The 18,115-nt window shown below is 37.5% G+C and overlaps 1 protein-coding gene across 1 annotated transcript in view; it reads right to left on the bottom strand.

The window, feature by feature from the left end:
- The window catches only part of PTPRR (protein tyrosine phosphatase receptor type R), a 275,894-nt gene that overhangs the window by 51,737 nt on the left and 206,042 nt on the right, over positions 1-18,115 (bottom strand). The window contains exons 7-8 of the mRNA XM_052640206.1: positions 6,564-6,750; positions 3,676-3,760 (exon numbers count right to left, since the gene is read on the bottom strand). Coding sequence (XP_052496166.1) covers positions 3,676-3,760; positions 6,564-6,750 — 272 coding nt within the window. The remainder of the gene's footprint in view (positions 1-3,675; positions 3,761-6,563; positions 6,751-18,115) is intronic.

Genomic DNA, 18,115 nt, shown 5'->3' with positions numbered 1-18,115 from the left:
AAATTTGACATAAGCACTTTAATCTGCCACTTAAGAATATTCAGAGCCAGGCTGACATTTTACATAGAAAAAAAAAACAGCTACATTTTAGTTAGTTCTTGGCCATCCACATTTCTGCTGCAAAGCATCCTCCAAATTACACAGTCTCACTAATATGCAAAAGCTGGAAGCTTTTAAACTTAAGAGTTTGTTGTAGGTTAAAAAATAAAAACAATATAATATTTAAAAGCTTATGCATTTAAAAATTATTTTATGTAATGATTGTTTCAAACTTATCCCATCATATAGTCTAAAATAAACCATAAACAGCAGATTTTTATATTCATCGCCATCTTTTCTGATGATTTTCCAACCAATGATGTAACTTGTCCATGCTATATTTACTAGATTATATCTTGCATGACAGGGGGTTGGGTGGGGTATTCAGGCTACAGACATTTTCAACAGAAAATCCGTCATTTGCAACATCATTTGTCAGCACAGGTGCCCTGGTTCAAGTGACCCACCCAGTTCTGGGAATGGAAAAGCTGACACAGGACTATGAAGCAGTTGTCTGATAGCATCTGGGCAGGAAACAGAGAAGGCTGAACTTTAAAATAGTCCTAATAATTTCCAAATCCTTCTGAGATTAGGTGGTTAAGTATAATAATCACAACGCATGTTTATGCCCTACTTACTTATGTTTGGTAAATTTGAGATGAAAAAGCCTGAGAGAGATACCAGATGTAACACACAGCACTTTCATTCCCTTCAGCCAATTATAGTTACAAAATATCTTTCAACAATAACTGTATCTTAGGTAAACAGGTTTAACTATAAAGACCAGTTAAAAATATGTTACTGGGAAGTAACTATTACAATGTATTTCCAACTCTAACAGAAGGGGAAGCCCATGAACACTATTAATGGTAATTCTTGCTCTATTAGCATAAGTATGGAGAATTTGGAGGTTTATGAATGAAATAATTAACTGAATTATGAAGACTCTACTATTTCAATGTTAATACTTTGAAACAAACCTTTGGGGCTCCATCTTTCCAGAGTTATTGCTGAGATGTCTATGGGTTTTGTCAAGATCCCAGCTCCATCTGTTTGTTTAGTGATTGACAATATTGCTTCCTCGCCAAAGTATTTTTGCCTTTGGAGGCAGAATTAATTACTCCGGCCTCATACAGCACTTGGGCAACACTTCCATTCTGGCTGTTGTTGTTGTTGTTTAGTTGCTAAGTCATGCTCTTTGCAACCCCATGGACTCTTACATTGGACATAATTACTCATTTACATGTATCTTCTCTGGTCCATGACCTCTTTGATGTTATATGATTTTCCTTATTCTTTCCTGGTTCCTGGCATTTAGCTCACTGCTTGACATCGATAAATTTCACAGAGTTAAATTTAATTTTAAAATAGTCTAAGCAGTGTTTCTCAAAGTGTGATCTTGGTATCACCTACATCAGAATCACCTGTTTGCTAGAAGTACAGATTCCTGGGCCCAACAGAACCCATTTAAACAGAATCCCCAGGGTGGAGCACAGGATGCCACATTTTTAACAAGGACTTGGGTGATTGCTACGCATAATGAAGTCTTTCCGTAAAAGCACTTTTTTTTTTAGACATAATTCATACACAATTCACTTGTGTGAGGTGTACCATCACAGAATTTATTTTTATTTGTTTAATTCACAGAGTCGTACAACCATCAGTGATGAAAGGCATGTGGGCAGATGTGTTTGGGTTTGAATCTTGCTTCTTTAATATCTATAAATCTCAGTTTTCCTCCTCTGTGAGAAAGGAACAATAATATCTTTCCGAGTTATGAGAGTAACACTGAGCACTTTATCATGTGCAAAGCACTGGGCTTTACAACAGCCTTGTGAGGTGGATATTACTACTTTTGTCTCGCAAATGAAGTTAAGGAATTTACCCAAGGCCATAGAATAAGCGCTGCAGCTGGATATGAACCCCAGCAGTTTGGCTCTGTAAGCAGCCCTATAGACTCTTCTGTAAGGATGCGAGATAAATATTTCTAGCAAGGGCAACATTTTCATTATCTCCCAAACAAACTCCATACCCTTTTCTTTTCTTTTCTTTTCTCATGCCTCCCAACACTTGACAGCAACTGTAGTTTCTGTCTCTACAGGTTTGCCTAACTGGACACTTCACATGAATGGCCTCATGCAATATGAGGCCGTGATGGCTTCTTTCACTTAGCATGATGTGTTCAGGGTTCATTCAAGCCGTAGCATTTATCAGTACCTCATTGCTTTTTATTGCTGAATAATACTGTATTCATTAGGTGATGAATATTTTGGTTGTTTCTACCCTTCGAACTATTATGAGTAATACTGTTCCAAACATTTGTGTACAGCTTTCGTGTGGACACATGTTTTTATTTTTCTTACATATATACCTAGGAGTAAAATATCTGAATCATATAGTAACTTTAGGTTTTACCTTTTGAGGAATTACCAAACTGTTCTTCAGTAGCTGTAGCTACCGTCAAAGTATGAAGTTTGCAGTTTCTCTACATCCTTGCCAACTCTTTCTACTGTCTTTTTTAAAATTATAATCGTGTGGATATGAAGTGGTATCTCACTGTGGTTTCGATTTCCCTGATGCCTAATGGTGTCGAGCATCTTTTCATATGTTTATGGGCTATTTGTATATCTTTTATGGAAAAATGTCTATTCAAGTCCTTGCCCATTTAAAAATTGAGTTATTAGTCTTTTTATAATTGAGTTATAAGAGTTCTTTATTTATTTTAGATACAAATCCTTTATTAGGCGTATAATTTATAAATTTTCCTGCCATTTTGTGTCAGTGTCATCTTTTTAGTTTTTTGATGGTACCCTTAGAAGCACAAAACTTTTTAATTCTGACCAACTTCAATTTATTTTTTCCTTTTGTTGCTTATACTTTGGATGTCATATCTAAGAAACCATTGACGAATTCAAGGTCATGAGGATTTACATCTGTTTTATGTGAAAAGTTTTATAGTTTTGGTTCTTACATTTAGAATATCCATTTTGATCTTATTTTGAATTAATTTTTGTATGTTGTGTGAGGCATTTTATTTTATTTTTTGCATGTGGCTATCCAGTTGTCTCAGCATCATTTATTGAAAAGACTATTCTTTTCCCTTGAATTATTTTACACCCTTAGTGAAAATTAATTGACCATAATGTGTGCTACAGTGAAGTTTAGAACCATGTGTCTACTGGAATTGTGAGAAGACCATCATAATAAGAGTAATACAAGATAAAATTATTAACCTTAGCCCATTCTGATGATTATTAGCTTTTTTCTTTTTCTGGCTGCACCACTTGCAGGATCTTAGTTTCCTGCTGCTAAGTCACTTCAGTCGTGTCCGACTCTGTGCAACCCTATAGATGGTGGCCCACCAGGCTCTCCCGTCCCTGGGATTCTCCAGGCAAGAACACTGGAGTGGGTTGCCATTTCCTTCTCCAATCTTAGTTTCCTGACCAGGGATTAAACCTGGCCTTAGCAGTGAAAGCACTGACTCCTAACCACTCCACCTCCAGGGAATTCCACTTTAATGATTATTAGTCTTGAGCTGTGTTTGCAATTCCAAATTTGGCGTGTATGTGGAAATTGTGAGGATGGGAAATGTTGAGGGAGGGGTACAATGAAAACTATTGAATTCAAGAAACTTACTTGGCAAAATGGTCTTATAGCGATTTTTGGTTCCATGACGTGGAATGTCAATTTCTTTGGGATCCACAAAGTTCATTGGTATTTCCTGCAAAAATAAGTGATATCAAATACTGTATCTAATGCTGCCACAAAGAAAATCTTCACGGGGGGCCATCTGATCCAGAGCTCTATTGGACTTCAAAGTCATTTATAAAAAAACAGACTAACACCTCTGGTTTGCCAACACCCTTCCTTTCCTAAACACATCAGCTGCACCCTGACAAGCTGACTCTAAGAAATGGCTTTGTGTGTTAGATAGTATTATTCAATATGTAGTTTTTAAAGAGGCATAGAAAAGTTTGGTTAGGTTTTAAGAATCCTGTTCTGACATAATTGCTGGAAATTTATAAACAGCTGGCTGAAAATTTTTTTAACAGTGTATTTAGATTTCTTCCAATCTTTGTGTAGATTTAATACTAAATTTTTTTTATTATGATAGATTCTGTCTTAACATTAATTGTGACTCTTTTAGGATTATGAAAAACTTCCCCTCAAACAGTAAATATAAAGGGCATTTTTGTTGATTTAAGTAATAATGATATGATGCATTTTTGTATTAAGAAATGGTTTTTAATTTTACTGTTCCATTTCTCGTTGTAAATGCAATATTTGTAGTGAAGGGCATTTAGACACTGTCTTCTAGAAATTAACAAGAATACAAATATATTTATTAAGTCAGAATATATGCCAAATGATGGAGGAGGGAACAATTAGAGCAAGAGTCACTCTATATGTTAGACCTCCTAAAAGGTGAGCATCTGATGCTGACTGGAACAAAGGAAACAATAAGCCAAAGTTTTCAAAAGTTTCTAAACAAATTTTTAAGGAGTTGATTATACAAAATGGTATGTTCTCTAACTTAAAATTCTGCAGAGGATTGCTTAAATGTAAATTAAAATGCCTTTTATCCCTGGATCACATAAAATAATATTTTTGTTACCTACACTTTCTCAAAAGAAAATAAAACTTGACAGCCTAGTATTCATTGAAATGAAAGAACTTATCTACAAATGTATTTAAATTGTCCTTGTTTTCAGGCAATCTGAAAATTCAAGAAAAGCCTGACTACACTATGAATTTAATACTCGGTCCATAGAGAGGAGTAGCTTACTTTAAAAACATCATTTCTGAAACTTGCATTATTTTAGATATTTATAATATATTCCTGTTCTTTGCTCCAACTAAATAAGTTCACAGTTTCAAGTTACCAAAGTAAGCAAAATTGTTGACTGTTCAATAGAAACCACTTGTTCATGCTTAGTAATTTCAAACAGGTTAGTCTGTTTTGGCAAAGCTGTGATTGGCTCCATTCTTCCCATTCTTTCTTGTTTTCTGACACACACAATTTATCATCTTCCAGCATTCTCTCTCTATTCCTTGTTGACCTCATCTTCCCTTTCAGGGAAGTAGTCTATGTTAAAGGCTTATCTCATTGAACAAAGAGCTATCTGCAGTCGAGAAACATACCTTTGGGCACTTACATGATCATTGATTGGCTTGTTTATCCTCCCAGGTTTCATTTTTTTCATACATAAAGAGATGACATACTATAAAGTCTAATTTTAAAACTGCATGCTTAGTATTTTACATTGGACACTTAATAGGTGATGAAAGTAATGGATCAAACCTATGGCTGGCTCAGGAAAGGGTGGTTGCAAACATCTGAGTAACACCTCAGAGTGTTCAATTTATTATACCCAATGGATATGGCTTAAAATGTACAACTGCTTTAAGATGCAAGTGGTTCTATAAAATGGATATTCCCCTTGGGAAACAGTTCAACCTAAGAAGGTCTAATGTGTCTCCATGCTCTCTGGATAAAATGTGTTTTATGCATTAAGTTATCACCAGCAACAACAATGGGTCATCATCATCTTTAGCTGAATGAAACTCACCATAATTTTTAGCCTACATTCAGTCTTCCTTTTGTGTTTCTTATTTCATTAAAAGGCACTACATGTACCCTGTTGCTAAGTCTAAAAATGGGGGTGTCGTTCCTAACCTCCCTTTTTCTTGGCTGACTTACCTCATTAAGGCCACTTCTTGTAGACTCCTATAGACTCTTCCAATTTTCACTGCTACTTCTTTAGGTTTGAGTAATCACAGCTTCACAGGATAATCTCTAGAGTCTCCAAAATACCTCTTTCTAATGCAGACCCTACTGCTGATAGTAATTTTTTAGAACTTTTTATTTTATATTGGAGTATAGCCCATTAACAATGTTGTGATAGTTTCAGGTGAACAGCAAAGGGACTCAGCCATACATATATATGTACCCATTTTCCCTGAAGCTCCCTCGCATCCAGGCCTGCCACATAACATTGAGCAGAGTTCCCTGTGCTATACAGTAGGTCCTTGTTGGTTCTCCATTTAAAATACAGCAGTGTGTACCTCTCGATCCCAAACTCCCTAACTGGATAGTAATATTTTTTAAACACAAGATAAATCCAAACCTTTAGTAACATATTAAGTCTTAGATTTGTTTTATATCCGAGGCTCAATTTTTGTTACTTCCCACCTTAATTTTAATGCTCCTGTCAAATTGAACAATTTAATTCCCCGAATAGTGACAAGCAAGCCTGCTCTGTCATCCTGGAATGGTCAGCTCCTTCTTGCTACGTCTTTGCCTGGCCAACTTCTATACCCTCTGCCTTAATTTAGGTATTACGTCCTAGTTTGAACACTCCCCAGTAGTTGATGAGATGCAGGGTGGACCTGAAATCTTTGCACTTAACCTTTAGAACTGTAACCATTTTACTCTGAGCTGACAGTGTCATTTTAGAATGTGCCTCTGGTGGCTAGAATATCAAAATGGCTCCTGAAGAGTGAATAACAAACAGCAGGCTTACCATGAATTCACTTTGGAGTAAATGTGAACTTGCCACGACGTCCCTCAGCTGTGACCTTGTGAGAATTCGGCTGGCTGATTGCAGGTACTCCATGGCTACCTTCTCCCGCGGGGTTGGTATGGCCACAAAGGGTTCAACATTGCCCAAGCTACTCATGTCCAATGTAAGAGATACGTTGGACCCTCGCCTACATTGGAGGAAAATGCTATTAGGTTTAAACACTGTACGGATTGTTTTCAGCAGATCAGTTTGTCTTCCTGGATATACACATAATTCAGTGAGAACTATTATAGAAATAAGGACCTTCTTTTAGGGTACCATAATTGATGATAGCAATTACTGTAGCTTCTCTACAGCAAACTGACAGTTTTGTTGTTGGAGAAACCACTCTGAACTGAGAAAATGAACTATAGTTTATTAAGGGATATAGCTGCTATGGAAATAATAAGATGGCTAATAAATGAATAAGATGGCTAATAAATTGGGTGAAAAATTTAGGAAAAGTAAACATAGCATTTGAATTGAGGAATAAGATGTAACATAAGCCTATTTTATCTGTATATCTGAGAGTCCAGTATAAAAATTCTGTACCCACCCTAGCTAATATTTTTGATATCAATATACTATACTTTATGATTTTACTAAACACAGGAAGCTCAGAGGAGAAAAACAATCTTTTTATTTTAGTTCTAATGATTGCCATTGAAACAGAATTTAAAAGTTCAAAATGTATTTTTTAATAGTTTCTGGTAAATTCCTAAAAGGTAACTTTTTCATTCTGTATACATACGTATATATGTTGTCCTATATGTATGTAGGCATATATGTATGCACTTACATATGTATATATTTAATTCTGTAATAAACTTACAGTAGGAAGATCACAGACCCTTATACTAAATTACAATTGAACCTCTCTCTGTGATTTCCTTCTTGTCGGGAGGCAAGGTGTGGTTCTTTCAACATATAAAGGCTCCCTGTGTCCTGAACAGAAGGTGTGAGTGCCTCTTACTAACATTAGCTGCATGGAATCAAACAGCATGTGTTGAGGGTCAAATAGCACATTAAAGTGCTGCACTCAATATGCCAGCACATTTGGAAAACTCAGCAGTGGCCACAGGACTGGAAAAGGTCAGTTTTCTTTCCAATCCCAAAGAAAGGCAATGCAAAGAATGTTCAAACTACTGCACAATTGTACTCATCGCAGACGCTGGCAAAGTAATGCTCCAAAATTCTCTAAGCCAGGCTTCAATAGTATGGAAACCAAGAACTTCCAGATGTTCAAGCTGGATTTAGAAAAGGCAGAGGGACCAGAGATCAAATTGCCGACATCTGTTGGAACATAGAAAAAGCAAGAAATTTCCAGAGAAACATCTACTTCTGCTTTATTGACTATGCCAAGGCCTTTGACTGTGTGTATCACAACAAACTGGGGAAAATTCTTAAGGAGATGTGAATACTAGACCACCTTACCTGGCTCCTGAGAAATCTGTATGCAGGTCAAGAAGCAACAGTAGGAACCAGACACAGAACAACAGACCAGTTCCAAATTGGGAAAGGAGGTATATTGTCAAGGCTATATATTGTCACCATGCTTATTTAACTTATATGTAGACTACATCATGTGAAATGCTGGGCTGGATGAAGCAAAGGCTGGAATTAAGAATGCCACGGGAAATATCAATAACCTCAGATATGCAGATGACACCACCCTTATGGCAGAAAGTGAAGAGGAACTAAAAAGCCTCTTGATGAAGGTGAGAGAGAGTGAAAAAGCTGACTTAAAGCTCAACATTCAAAAAATGAAGATCATGGCATCCAGTCCCATCATTTCATGGCAAATAGATGGGGAAACAATGGAAACAGTGACAGACTTTATTTTCTTGGGCTCCAAAATCACTGCAGATGGTGACTGCAGCCATGAAATTAAAGGATGCCTGCTCTTTGGAATAAAAGCTATGACCAATCTAGACAGCATATTAAAAAGCAAAGATATTACTTTCTTGACAAAGGTCCGTCTACTCTAAGCTATGGTTTTTCCAGTAGTCATGGACAGATGTGAAAGGTGGACAGTAAAGAAAGCTGAGTACCAAAGAAGTGATGCTTCTGAACTGTAGTGTTGGAGGTGACTCTTGAGAGTCCCTTGCACTGCAAGGAGACCAAACCAGTCAATCGTAAAGGAAATTAATCCTGAATATTCATTGCAAGGACTGATGCTGAAGCTGAAGGTACAATACTTTGGCCCCCTGATGTGAAGAACTGACTCTTTGGAAAAGACCCTGAGGCTGGGAAAGATTGAGGGCGGGAGGAGAAGGGGATGACAGAGGATGAGATGGTTGGATGGCATCACCGACTTGATGGACATGAGTATGAGCAAGTTCTGGGGATTGTTTATGGACAGGGAAGGTTTGCATGCTGCAGTCCACAGGATCACAAACAGTCAGACACGAATGAGCAACTGAATGACTGAGAGTCAAGGTCAGAGAGTGTATTTAAAGAATTTTTAAATTTAAAGGGGACTGAGATGTGTGTCCCCTGAAAACAGCAGAATGGGAAAGACTAGAGATCTCTTCAAGAAAATTAGAGATACCAAGGGAACATTTCATGCAAAGATGGGCTTGATAAAGGACAGAAATGGTATGGACCTAACAGAAGCAGAAGATATTAAGAAGAGGTGGCAAGAATACACAGAACTGTACAAAAAAGATCTTCACGACCAAGATAATCACGATGGTGTGATCACTCACTTAGAACCAGACATCCTGGAATGTGAAGTCAAGTGGGCCTTAGAAAGCATCACTACGAACAAAGCTAATGGAGGTGATGGAATTCCAGTTGAGCTGTTTCAAATCCTGAAAGATGATACTGTGAAAGTGCTGCACTCAATATGCCAGCAAATCTGGAAAACTCAGCAGTGGCCACAGGACTGGAAAAGGTCAGTTTCATTCCAATCCTAAAGAAAGGCAATGCCAAAGAATGCTCAAACTACTGCACAATTGCACTCATCACACATGCTAGTAAAGTAATGCTCAAAATTTTTCAAGCCAGGTTTCAAGAATACGTGAATCGTGAACTTCCAGATGTTCAAGCTGGTTTTAGAAAAGGCGGAGGAACCAGAGATCAAATTGCCAACATCTGCTGGATCATCAAAAAAGCAAGAGAGTCCCAGAAAAACATCTGTTTCTGCTTTATTGACTATGCCAAAGCCTTTGACTGTGTGGATCACAATAAACTGTGGAAAATTCTGAAAGAAATGGGAATTCCAGACCACCTGACCCGCCTTTTGAGAAACCTATATACAGGTCAGGAAGCAAGAATTAGAACTGGACATGGAACAATAGACTGGTTCCAAACAGGAAAAGGAGTATGTCAAGGCTGTATATTGTCACCCTGCATATTTAACTTACATGCAGAGCACATCATGAGAAACGCTGGGCTGGAAGAAACACAAGGTGGAATCAAGACTGCCGGGAGAAATATCAATAACCTCAGATATGCAGATGACACTACCCTTATGGAAGAAAGTGAAGAGGAACTAAAAAGTCTCTTAATGAAAGTGAAAGAGGAGAGTGAAAAAGTTTTCTTAAAGCTCAATATTCAGAAAACTAAGACCGTGGCATCTGGTCCCATCACTTCATGGGAAATAGATGGGGAAACAGTGGAAACAGTGTCAGACTTTATTTTTGGGGGGCTCCAAAATCACTGCAGATGGTGATTGCAGCTGTGAAATTAAAAGACACTTACTCCTTGGAAGGAAAGTTATGACCAACCTAGACAGCATATTGAAAAGCAGAGACATTACTTTGCCAACAAAGGTCCATCTAGTCAAGGCTATGGTTTTTCCAGTGGTCATGTATGGATGTGAGAGTTGGACTGTGAAGAAAGCTGAGCGCCGAAGAATTGGTGCTTTCGAACTGTGGTGTTGGAGAAGACTCTTGAGAGTCCCTTGGACTGCAAGGAGATCCAACCAGTTCATTCTAAAGGAGATCAATCCTGGGTATTCTTTGGAAGGAATGATGCTAAAGCTGAAACTCTGGTACTTTGGCCACCTCATGCGAAGAGTTGACTCATTGGAAAAGACTCTGATGCTGGGAGGGATTGGGGGGCAGGAGGAGAAGGGGACGACAGAGGATGAGATGGCTGGACGGCGTCACTGACTCAATGAACATGAGTTTGGGTGAACTCTGGGAGTTGGTGATGGACAGGGAGGCCTGGCGTGCTGCGATTCATGGGGTTGCAAAGAGTCAGACATGACTGAGCGACCGAACTGAACTGAACTGAGGTGTGTGTCAGGTGATCAAATTTGGTGCCAAGTGGTTATTGTCCCAGGGAAAAGGAAAGCTGGCATATACAAGCCCAAATAAACCCAAGGAAAGAGAATACAAGCAGATAGTTCAGTTCAAGTTCAGTTCAGTCGCTCAGTCATACCGTTGTATTCAGTGCCCCTGACCCCTCAGTAGGCCACTGTTGACCCACGCCTCTGCCAGAGACTCCTGCACACTCGCAGGCACGTCTGGCTCAGTCTAGCATACTACTTCCTTTAAATGGTGTTTAACATGTATGAAGTACTACATCCAGAAACGCTGAATTGGTTAGGGCTTAATTTTAAGAAACGGAAAATTATTAGAACACACAACAAAAAATTCATTAAACAAAAATATATCAGTTCTTTCCTCTTATGAATCTGCTTCCAGTTGCAGCTTTGGTGTCGCTCTACATTTTGATATATAATGCTGTCATTTTCATTAATTTCTAACTGGTTCGTAGTTGTAGTTTTAATTCTTGCTTTAACTCAAGGGTAATTTTGCTGTTTGCCCACTCATTTTCCTTATTAATATCTAGTACATGAAATGTACATAGAAATCAGGATGGACTAGATTTCTAATTATTGGAATTGCTTGATGTTTTCTTTGAGACAAAAACTATAATAAAATTTTCTAAATATTTCATACATGCTTTTACTGGCAGCTGGTTTGGCTACTATCCATGGATCTATTGATAAATATGTCTACATATCATATATATGTACATATATACATATCTATCACATTATATATTATATTTTTATTATTATTAAAAATACTATTCTGATCTATTTTTTTCTTATTTTTTTCCTACTGGATTTCTCATAGCTTGAAATAGATATGTGAGTCTTTCACAGAATTGTGTTTGTTATATCTCATTATATTTCTAATAATTTTTTACTTTATATGTTTCAGCTACTATGTTGTTTGAAGAGTTCATAAATATAGTTTCACTGTAAGTTTATCAACATTAAATAAATAATTTCTCATTAATTTTATGTCTAGCCTCATATCTGTCTTTTCCCCCCAGTTTTATTGAGACACAACTGATACATCAGTTCAGCTCAGTTCAGTTGCTCAGTCGTGTCCGACTCTTTGTGACCCCATGAACCGCAGCATGCCAGGCCTCCCTGTCCATCATCAACTTCTGGAGTCCACCCAAACCCATGTCCCTTGAGTCAGTGATGCCATCCAATCATCTCATCCCCTGTCGTCCCCTTCTCATAGCATTGTATTAAGTTTAAGGCATATTGCATAATGATTTGACTTACATATATTATAAAGTGATTAACAATAAGCTTAGTTAACATCCATTATCTCGAATAGATACCAAAAAAAGTTTTTTCCTGGTGATGGGAACTCTTGGATCTACTCTCTTAAAAGCTTTCAAATATACCATAGACCAGCGTTAATAGTCATCATATTTCACATCACATAGTTAGTACATGTTTATGTTATAACTGAAAGGAGAAGGAGACGACAGAGGATGAGCTGGTTGGATGGCATCACTGACTCGATGGACATGAGTTTGAACAAGCTCTGGGAGCTGGTGATGGACAGGGAAGCCTGGCGTGCTGTAGTCCATGGGGTCGCAAAGAGTTGGACACGACTGAGGGACTGAACTGAACTGATCCAATTCACACTCCCCCAACCCCTATATCCGGCTTCAAAATTTAATATTGACTACCTGCCTTTTTTGAGCATGTTCCTAAGAAAACTTTTCTAGTTCCTGTTATTATTTTTAACTCTTCTGAATCATTGTATTAGGGATTAGGGGATAGCATAATGGCCACCCCATAAAATGATGGCTGCTCCCACCAGGTTTGCCTTTTTGGTGCCTGTCAGTGGTGACTGACAGAGCTCCTGTGTTTCTGAGTAGGAGATAAGTAGTTGAGAGGGAGCAAAGGGTGGTTCTACATTCAGGCCAAGAATTTTAATCTATTTTTAGTGGGAAAGTGGTTTTAAAGTTTCTCAGTCGAGTTCTTTTGGCCTTTAGATTGCAGAAATTCCTAATTCTGATAATAGTTTGCCTATTGGCCTTAGATTTTACTATATTTGTAAGAATTTGACTTTGCTGGTTACATAGATAGTTGAGTAAGGAGCTGGGAGAGGTGGCTTAAGGGACTTCTGATCAGACGCCATTTAAAACCACTATTCTGTTCAGTTCATTTTCATCCCTAAAACACAGAAGTGTCTGCAACCTGCCAACTGAGGAACACTCAGTGCTATTAGATAATGGTTTAGTAGAAAGCAAGGTCTCTTCCAACAAGAGTGATCAGAGCAGATGTATGAACAAGAATGAATTGAGTTGGGTCTTGAAGATAAAAGATAAATTTTGAGTAGACAGTTATTTCAGAGACAGAGTCTGGCAGGAAAACAAAAGTGTGGGAGCAGGAAATGATAAGGCATCTTTGAGAAATCACATATCAGCAGTCTGAACTAGAGTTCTGTTGTGTAAGATGTATTTTGGAACTGGGGGGCAGGGTCATGTAGCAGAGCTGAGAGAGAAGCAAGAGTCACAGAAACAAGAGTATAAAAAGACTGCCTGAATCCAAAAAAGAGAGAATTCAGAGCATCGAGTTATATCAGCTTCTGTTTTGGCTTCTCACGGCATACTCTGCGCAAACGTGGAGGATTAAACATCTTTGGGATCCTTGTTTTATGTCCTTTTGATCTAATGTGCAAAATTTGTATACTGCGGCTGATTCATGTTGATGTATGGCAGAAACCAACACAATATTGTAAACCAATTATCCTTCTATTAAAAATAAATAAATTAAAAAATTTTTTGTACAGATTCTGTGATAAACTGAGAGCCAAGAAAGCATTTTCATACAAACTGACTTGGTCAGGAAGAATGACTTTTGTTTGGCAAGGGAAGGAAGAAAGGAAACAAATACTATTTCTTAAACATCTACTACTTGCCAAGCACTGTTCTAAGCATTTTCACATATGATACCTCAACTTTTAGAGCAGCTCTCTGAGGTCTTAATTTCCCTCATTTCATAGGTGAAGAAATAACTAATAGGAACACGATAGCAGACTAAAGATTCAACCCATGTTAGAACATAGAACCCAAGCTCTTTCTGCTTTGCCACACAAAAGCAAGATAAGGCGGGCACTTTGTGTTAGTCTGTGCAGTGCCCTATGTAGAGCTGGGGTCAGTTGCTGGTAGTAAAGTCAGGATTGATGCTGCTAAGTCGCTTTAGTGGTGTTTGACTCTTTGCGACCTTATGGACTGTAGCCAGCCAAACTCCTCTGTCCACGGGATTCTCCTGGCAAAAATACTGGAGTGGGTTGCCTTGCCTTCCTCCAGGGGATCTTCTCGACCCGGGATCAAACCCACATGTCCTATGGCTCTTGCATTGCTGGTGGATTCTTTACTACTGAACCACTGGGGAAGCCCAAAGATAGGATTATTGAAGTATAATGTGGAAACAGTATAATTTTCAAGTCACAAATTCAGTCTCTACAGTCATGCTTGTCTGGGCTCAAATCCTGCCTCTCCCATGAGCTCGTGGTGGACTTTTGGTCTGGCTAGACTTTGTACATCTCAATTTCCTTCTCTTTTTTGATATAAATAATTCAGTGTACCAACTTCAGAGGATTATTATAAGGGTTAATCAGATAGTTTAAGTAAACTGCTTATAAAAAGAGATGCTTGGCCAGTGTTTAATTTGGGTCGTAATGAATAAAGTTCTATATAACGCTCACCTTCTAATACTTCTCTAAGTGATTTGTTTTAAGAGATCACTACAAAAACTCAAAAATTGTTTTACTGAGGTTAACTAACATTTTGAAACCAACAGAAAGAATCTATACTTCGTCACTAAAGCAAAACACATCCTTCTTGATAACCTTTTTCTTTTTTTCATTTTATTATGGCAAATCCGTTTCCCCTGAACCCTAGGCAGTTCCAGAACATTTTACCTCAACATCTCAGACATGTCTCAAAGTTTAATTACGGAGTCAAACTGGCACAGGCTGTTAACCTTATAGAAAACACTTTCCACAAAACACAGGCCTTATCGTGAGGGCTCTTGTACCCTGGCCATAAAATACTGCTAGAGGATGTCATGAGCTTGGAAAAATCTCCACTTTGGTTAACTCTTATTTTTGAGGAATAAACAATATTTAGGTCAACTGAAATATAGAGGAATTAGGAAATAAAATCAGTAGAATCAACTTAAAAATGTATACATTTCTTAGTCATGTCTCAGATCCATAAGCCAAATGGTAAGACATGAGACCAGAATCAGAAAGACATTTCAAAAAGAAGACAAAACAGATATAAGAAATTAAGAGAAAATTTAAATTAAGGGACAGGAAAAAAGTCTAAAAGATTTAGAGAAAAAAATCAGCAGAATCAACAGAAATAACTGAAGGAAATCTGGCCCTTTAATAAAAACTGATGCGGAAAACTAAGAACACAAAGTCTTATTAAAAACTTTGTCTCTTTTTTTGTAACATAACTCTGGACAAACTGTTTAGACCTTTTTTATGTCTCATGATTGCTCTTGGACAAAAGGGAACATAATAAAAAGCGTTATCAAGCTCCCACTGTAGCACCAATTTTTATTTATGCCAAAAAATAAATAAGAGGGAGGAAATTCAAAAGATACCGATGCTAACAATTGAAGGAAAAAGCAAATTCTTAAGGAAAGGTAAAAGGAATGCAATAAACAGCATGTTAATTACAATTAAGTAAAAAGGAAAACTTGTATAAATATTATGGACCAGAGCTACACATTCATTTCAACAAGAGAATATAAATAACTCTGTTGAGATTTTTCAATTTTTGCTTTGCTGCTCCTCAAGACCAAGAGGTGAAAAGAAAATGCAAGCTAAAAATACAAGAAGTTGAATGTTGGACTAACTCAGAAATGAGGCATTTATTTCCCTGGTAGTTGGGGCAATAGGCTGGGTTTTAGAAGCTGGATTTTGGCAGAAAAGGCAGTTTCCAGTATTGTGACCATACTCTAGCCCTCACATATGGCTGCTCTTTTTGCAGTATTGCGACCACCAAGAACACTAGACTTCCAGCATGGCCTCTCATTTCACACCCAGTAAAGAATGGAAATGGGAGTAAGAGAACAAAAAGAGACAGTGATCCTTTTGCCTGGAGTCCAGGAAGATGTACTTCTGAAACTACTAGATTATGAAATTATGTTTCAGTGGGAAATGGTGGCAGCTGCTTATCTCAAAGTACTTGAAATGGGAACGGAAAAATATGCATCAAAAGATTATAAGAACTTCGTACAGAATGAAGGCAAACAGCTCTTTGAGAGCTTTCTCAATCTTATTTTTTTTCTTGGTTCTGTCAAAAATAAGCAAGATTTTTTCAGAGCTGTCTTTATCAGTATACACATCTAATTCAACTTGGTGAGAAGCAAGAAGTTGAACACCGAAGTCTTCTCCAAATCTGAGTCTGAGACCTTCAGGCCAACCTGTTCATCATGTGTTATAATCACAGTGATCACAAATAAACTATGCTTGATTGTAAGTAAGTAAGTAAAGTCACTCAGTCGTGTCCGACTCTTTGTGACTCCGTGGACTGCAACCCACCAGGCTCCTCAGTCCGTGGGATTCTCCAGGCAACAATACTGGAGTGGGTTGCCATTTCCTTCTCCAGGGGATCTTCCCAACCCAGGGACTGAACCCAGGTCTCCTGCATTGGAGGCAGATGCTTTAACCTCTGAGCCACCAGGGAAGTGCTTGATTGTAAAGGTGATCTTAAGATCCATGACCACCAACTTGATTTTTCTTAGTTCACTTTGCTCATCAAATTTGTCCACATATTTAGTTTTCAAGAAGATTTCTAATAAACATGAAAGAAAAAGAAGTTTTAACTCATTTGAATAGCAAAGGAAAAACATGGAAATAAAGAAATAGAATTCCTTTAGATTGACTGGCCTCCACAGTTCTCTGAAACTCCAGATTCTATGATTTTTAAGTTCCACGGGTTATGATAGTAAATGAATAGTTTGCTGTTTCCCTCCATTTCTTTACCTTCAAATAAATTATATATAGTGCTAACCCTCATCCCGGATCATGAAGGCAATTAAAAACAATAGAGGATATGGATGCTAATTTTAATTTTAATGCTAATTTAAAATGAAAGTGAAGTCACTTAGTTGTGTCCGACTGCGACCCCATAGACTGTAGCCCACCAGACTCCTCTGTCCATGGGATTCGCCAGGCAAGAATACTGGAGCGGGTTGCCATTTCCTTCTCTAGGGGATCTTCCTGACCCAATTTAAACTGTGACTTACATTCAGAGCTCTTGGAAAATTAAATGGTGACATAAATATAGTATTACTAATATCTACAAGCTGAAATGAATGATTAGGTATTGCGACCATCTATAATAAAATTCCCCAAAGGAAAGACATATGTTAAGTATGAAAGACACCAGACCCAGGAAGATGACAAATCAATTTTGCTCTGAAGTAAGAAGAAAAATCTTATAATGTAGAGAATATTTTTTGGTGTGAGAAATGATTGATTTCCCTACTTGAAAGCACCTATTTCACTAGGTAGAATATTCTTGTTCTTTTTGAGGGATTAAATATTTTTAATTCATACAATGATATCTGACCTTTTACATACGTACAGCATGAGGCAAAGTTTACTACACCCTTTTTTATTATAAAAAGTAAAAATCAAAACAATCAGTAAAAAAAATAAATTGAACTTGTTACATTGTTCTTTGAACACTGACCTTGGAATCTGAGTTTCAATCAGTGTTCTGCAGTTCACTTAAGCTTTTTCAGCCTCAGACTCCTTCATTTGCAAATGGGGATAATAATAAAACACATGGGACTGGTTCACAAGATAAAAGGTAAAGAAGCAAAAATATGCAAACATTTCTAGCCTACTAAGTGGCACATAATATATGAATGACTATAATAGTTAATAATGGTAACATGGGAGTTCTTATTGCACTCCATGCCATGACTGCCTGGGAGTAAACGGCATATACTGATACACGTTTGAAGAAGGTAAGCTCAGGAAGCTGGTTAGTGATGGAGAGTCAGTAGCAGCATTACATATGCAAAGTCAGTGGTCACCTAAGTTGGGACCATTTTTCATTCTGCAAGCCCTTAAAATTCTTACCGCTTATCCTTAAAATTAATAACTTTTTTCAGATTCGAAAATAATGCATCATCACTATAAAAATTAAAAATATAAATAACAAAAAGAAAACTATCCTATAATACAAACACTAAGAGTAATTGTTAATAACAT

This window comes from Budorcas taxicolor, chromosome 5 (genome assembly GCF_023091745.1).
Source record: "Budorcas taxicolor isolate Tak-1 chromosome 5, Takin1.1, whole genome shotgun sequence".
Taxonomy (NCBI): domain Eukaryota; kingdom Metazoa; phylum Chordata; class Mammalia; order Artiodactyla; family Bovidae; genus Budorcas; species Budorcas taxicolor.
Note: the sequence above shows the minus strand (reverse complement) of the source record. Positions and strands in the feature narration are given on the sequence as shown.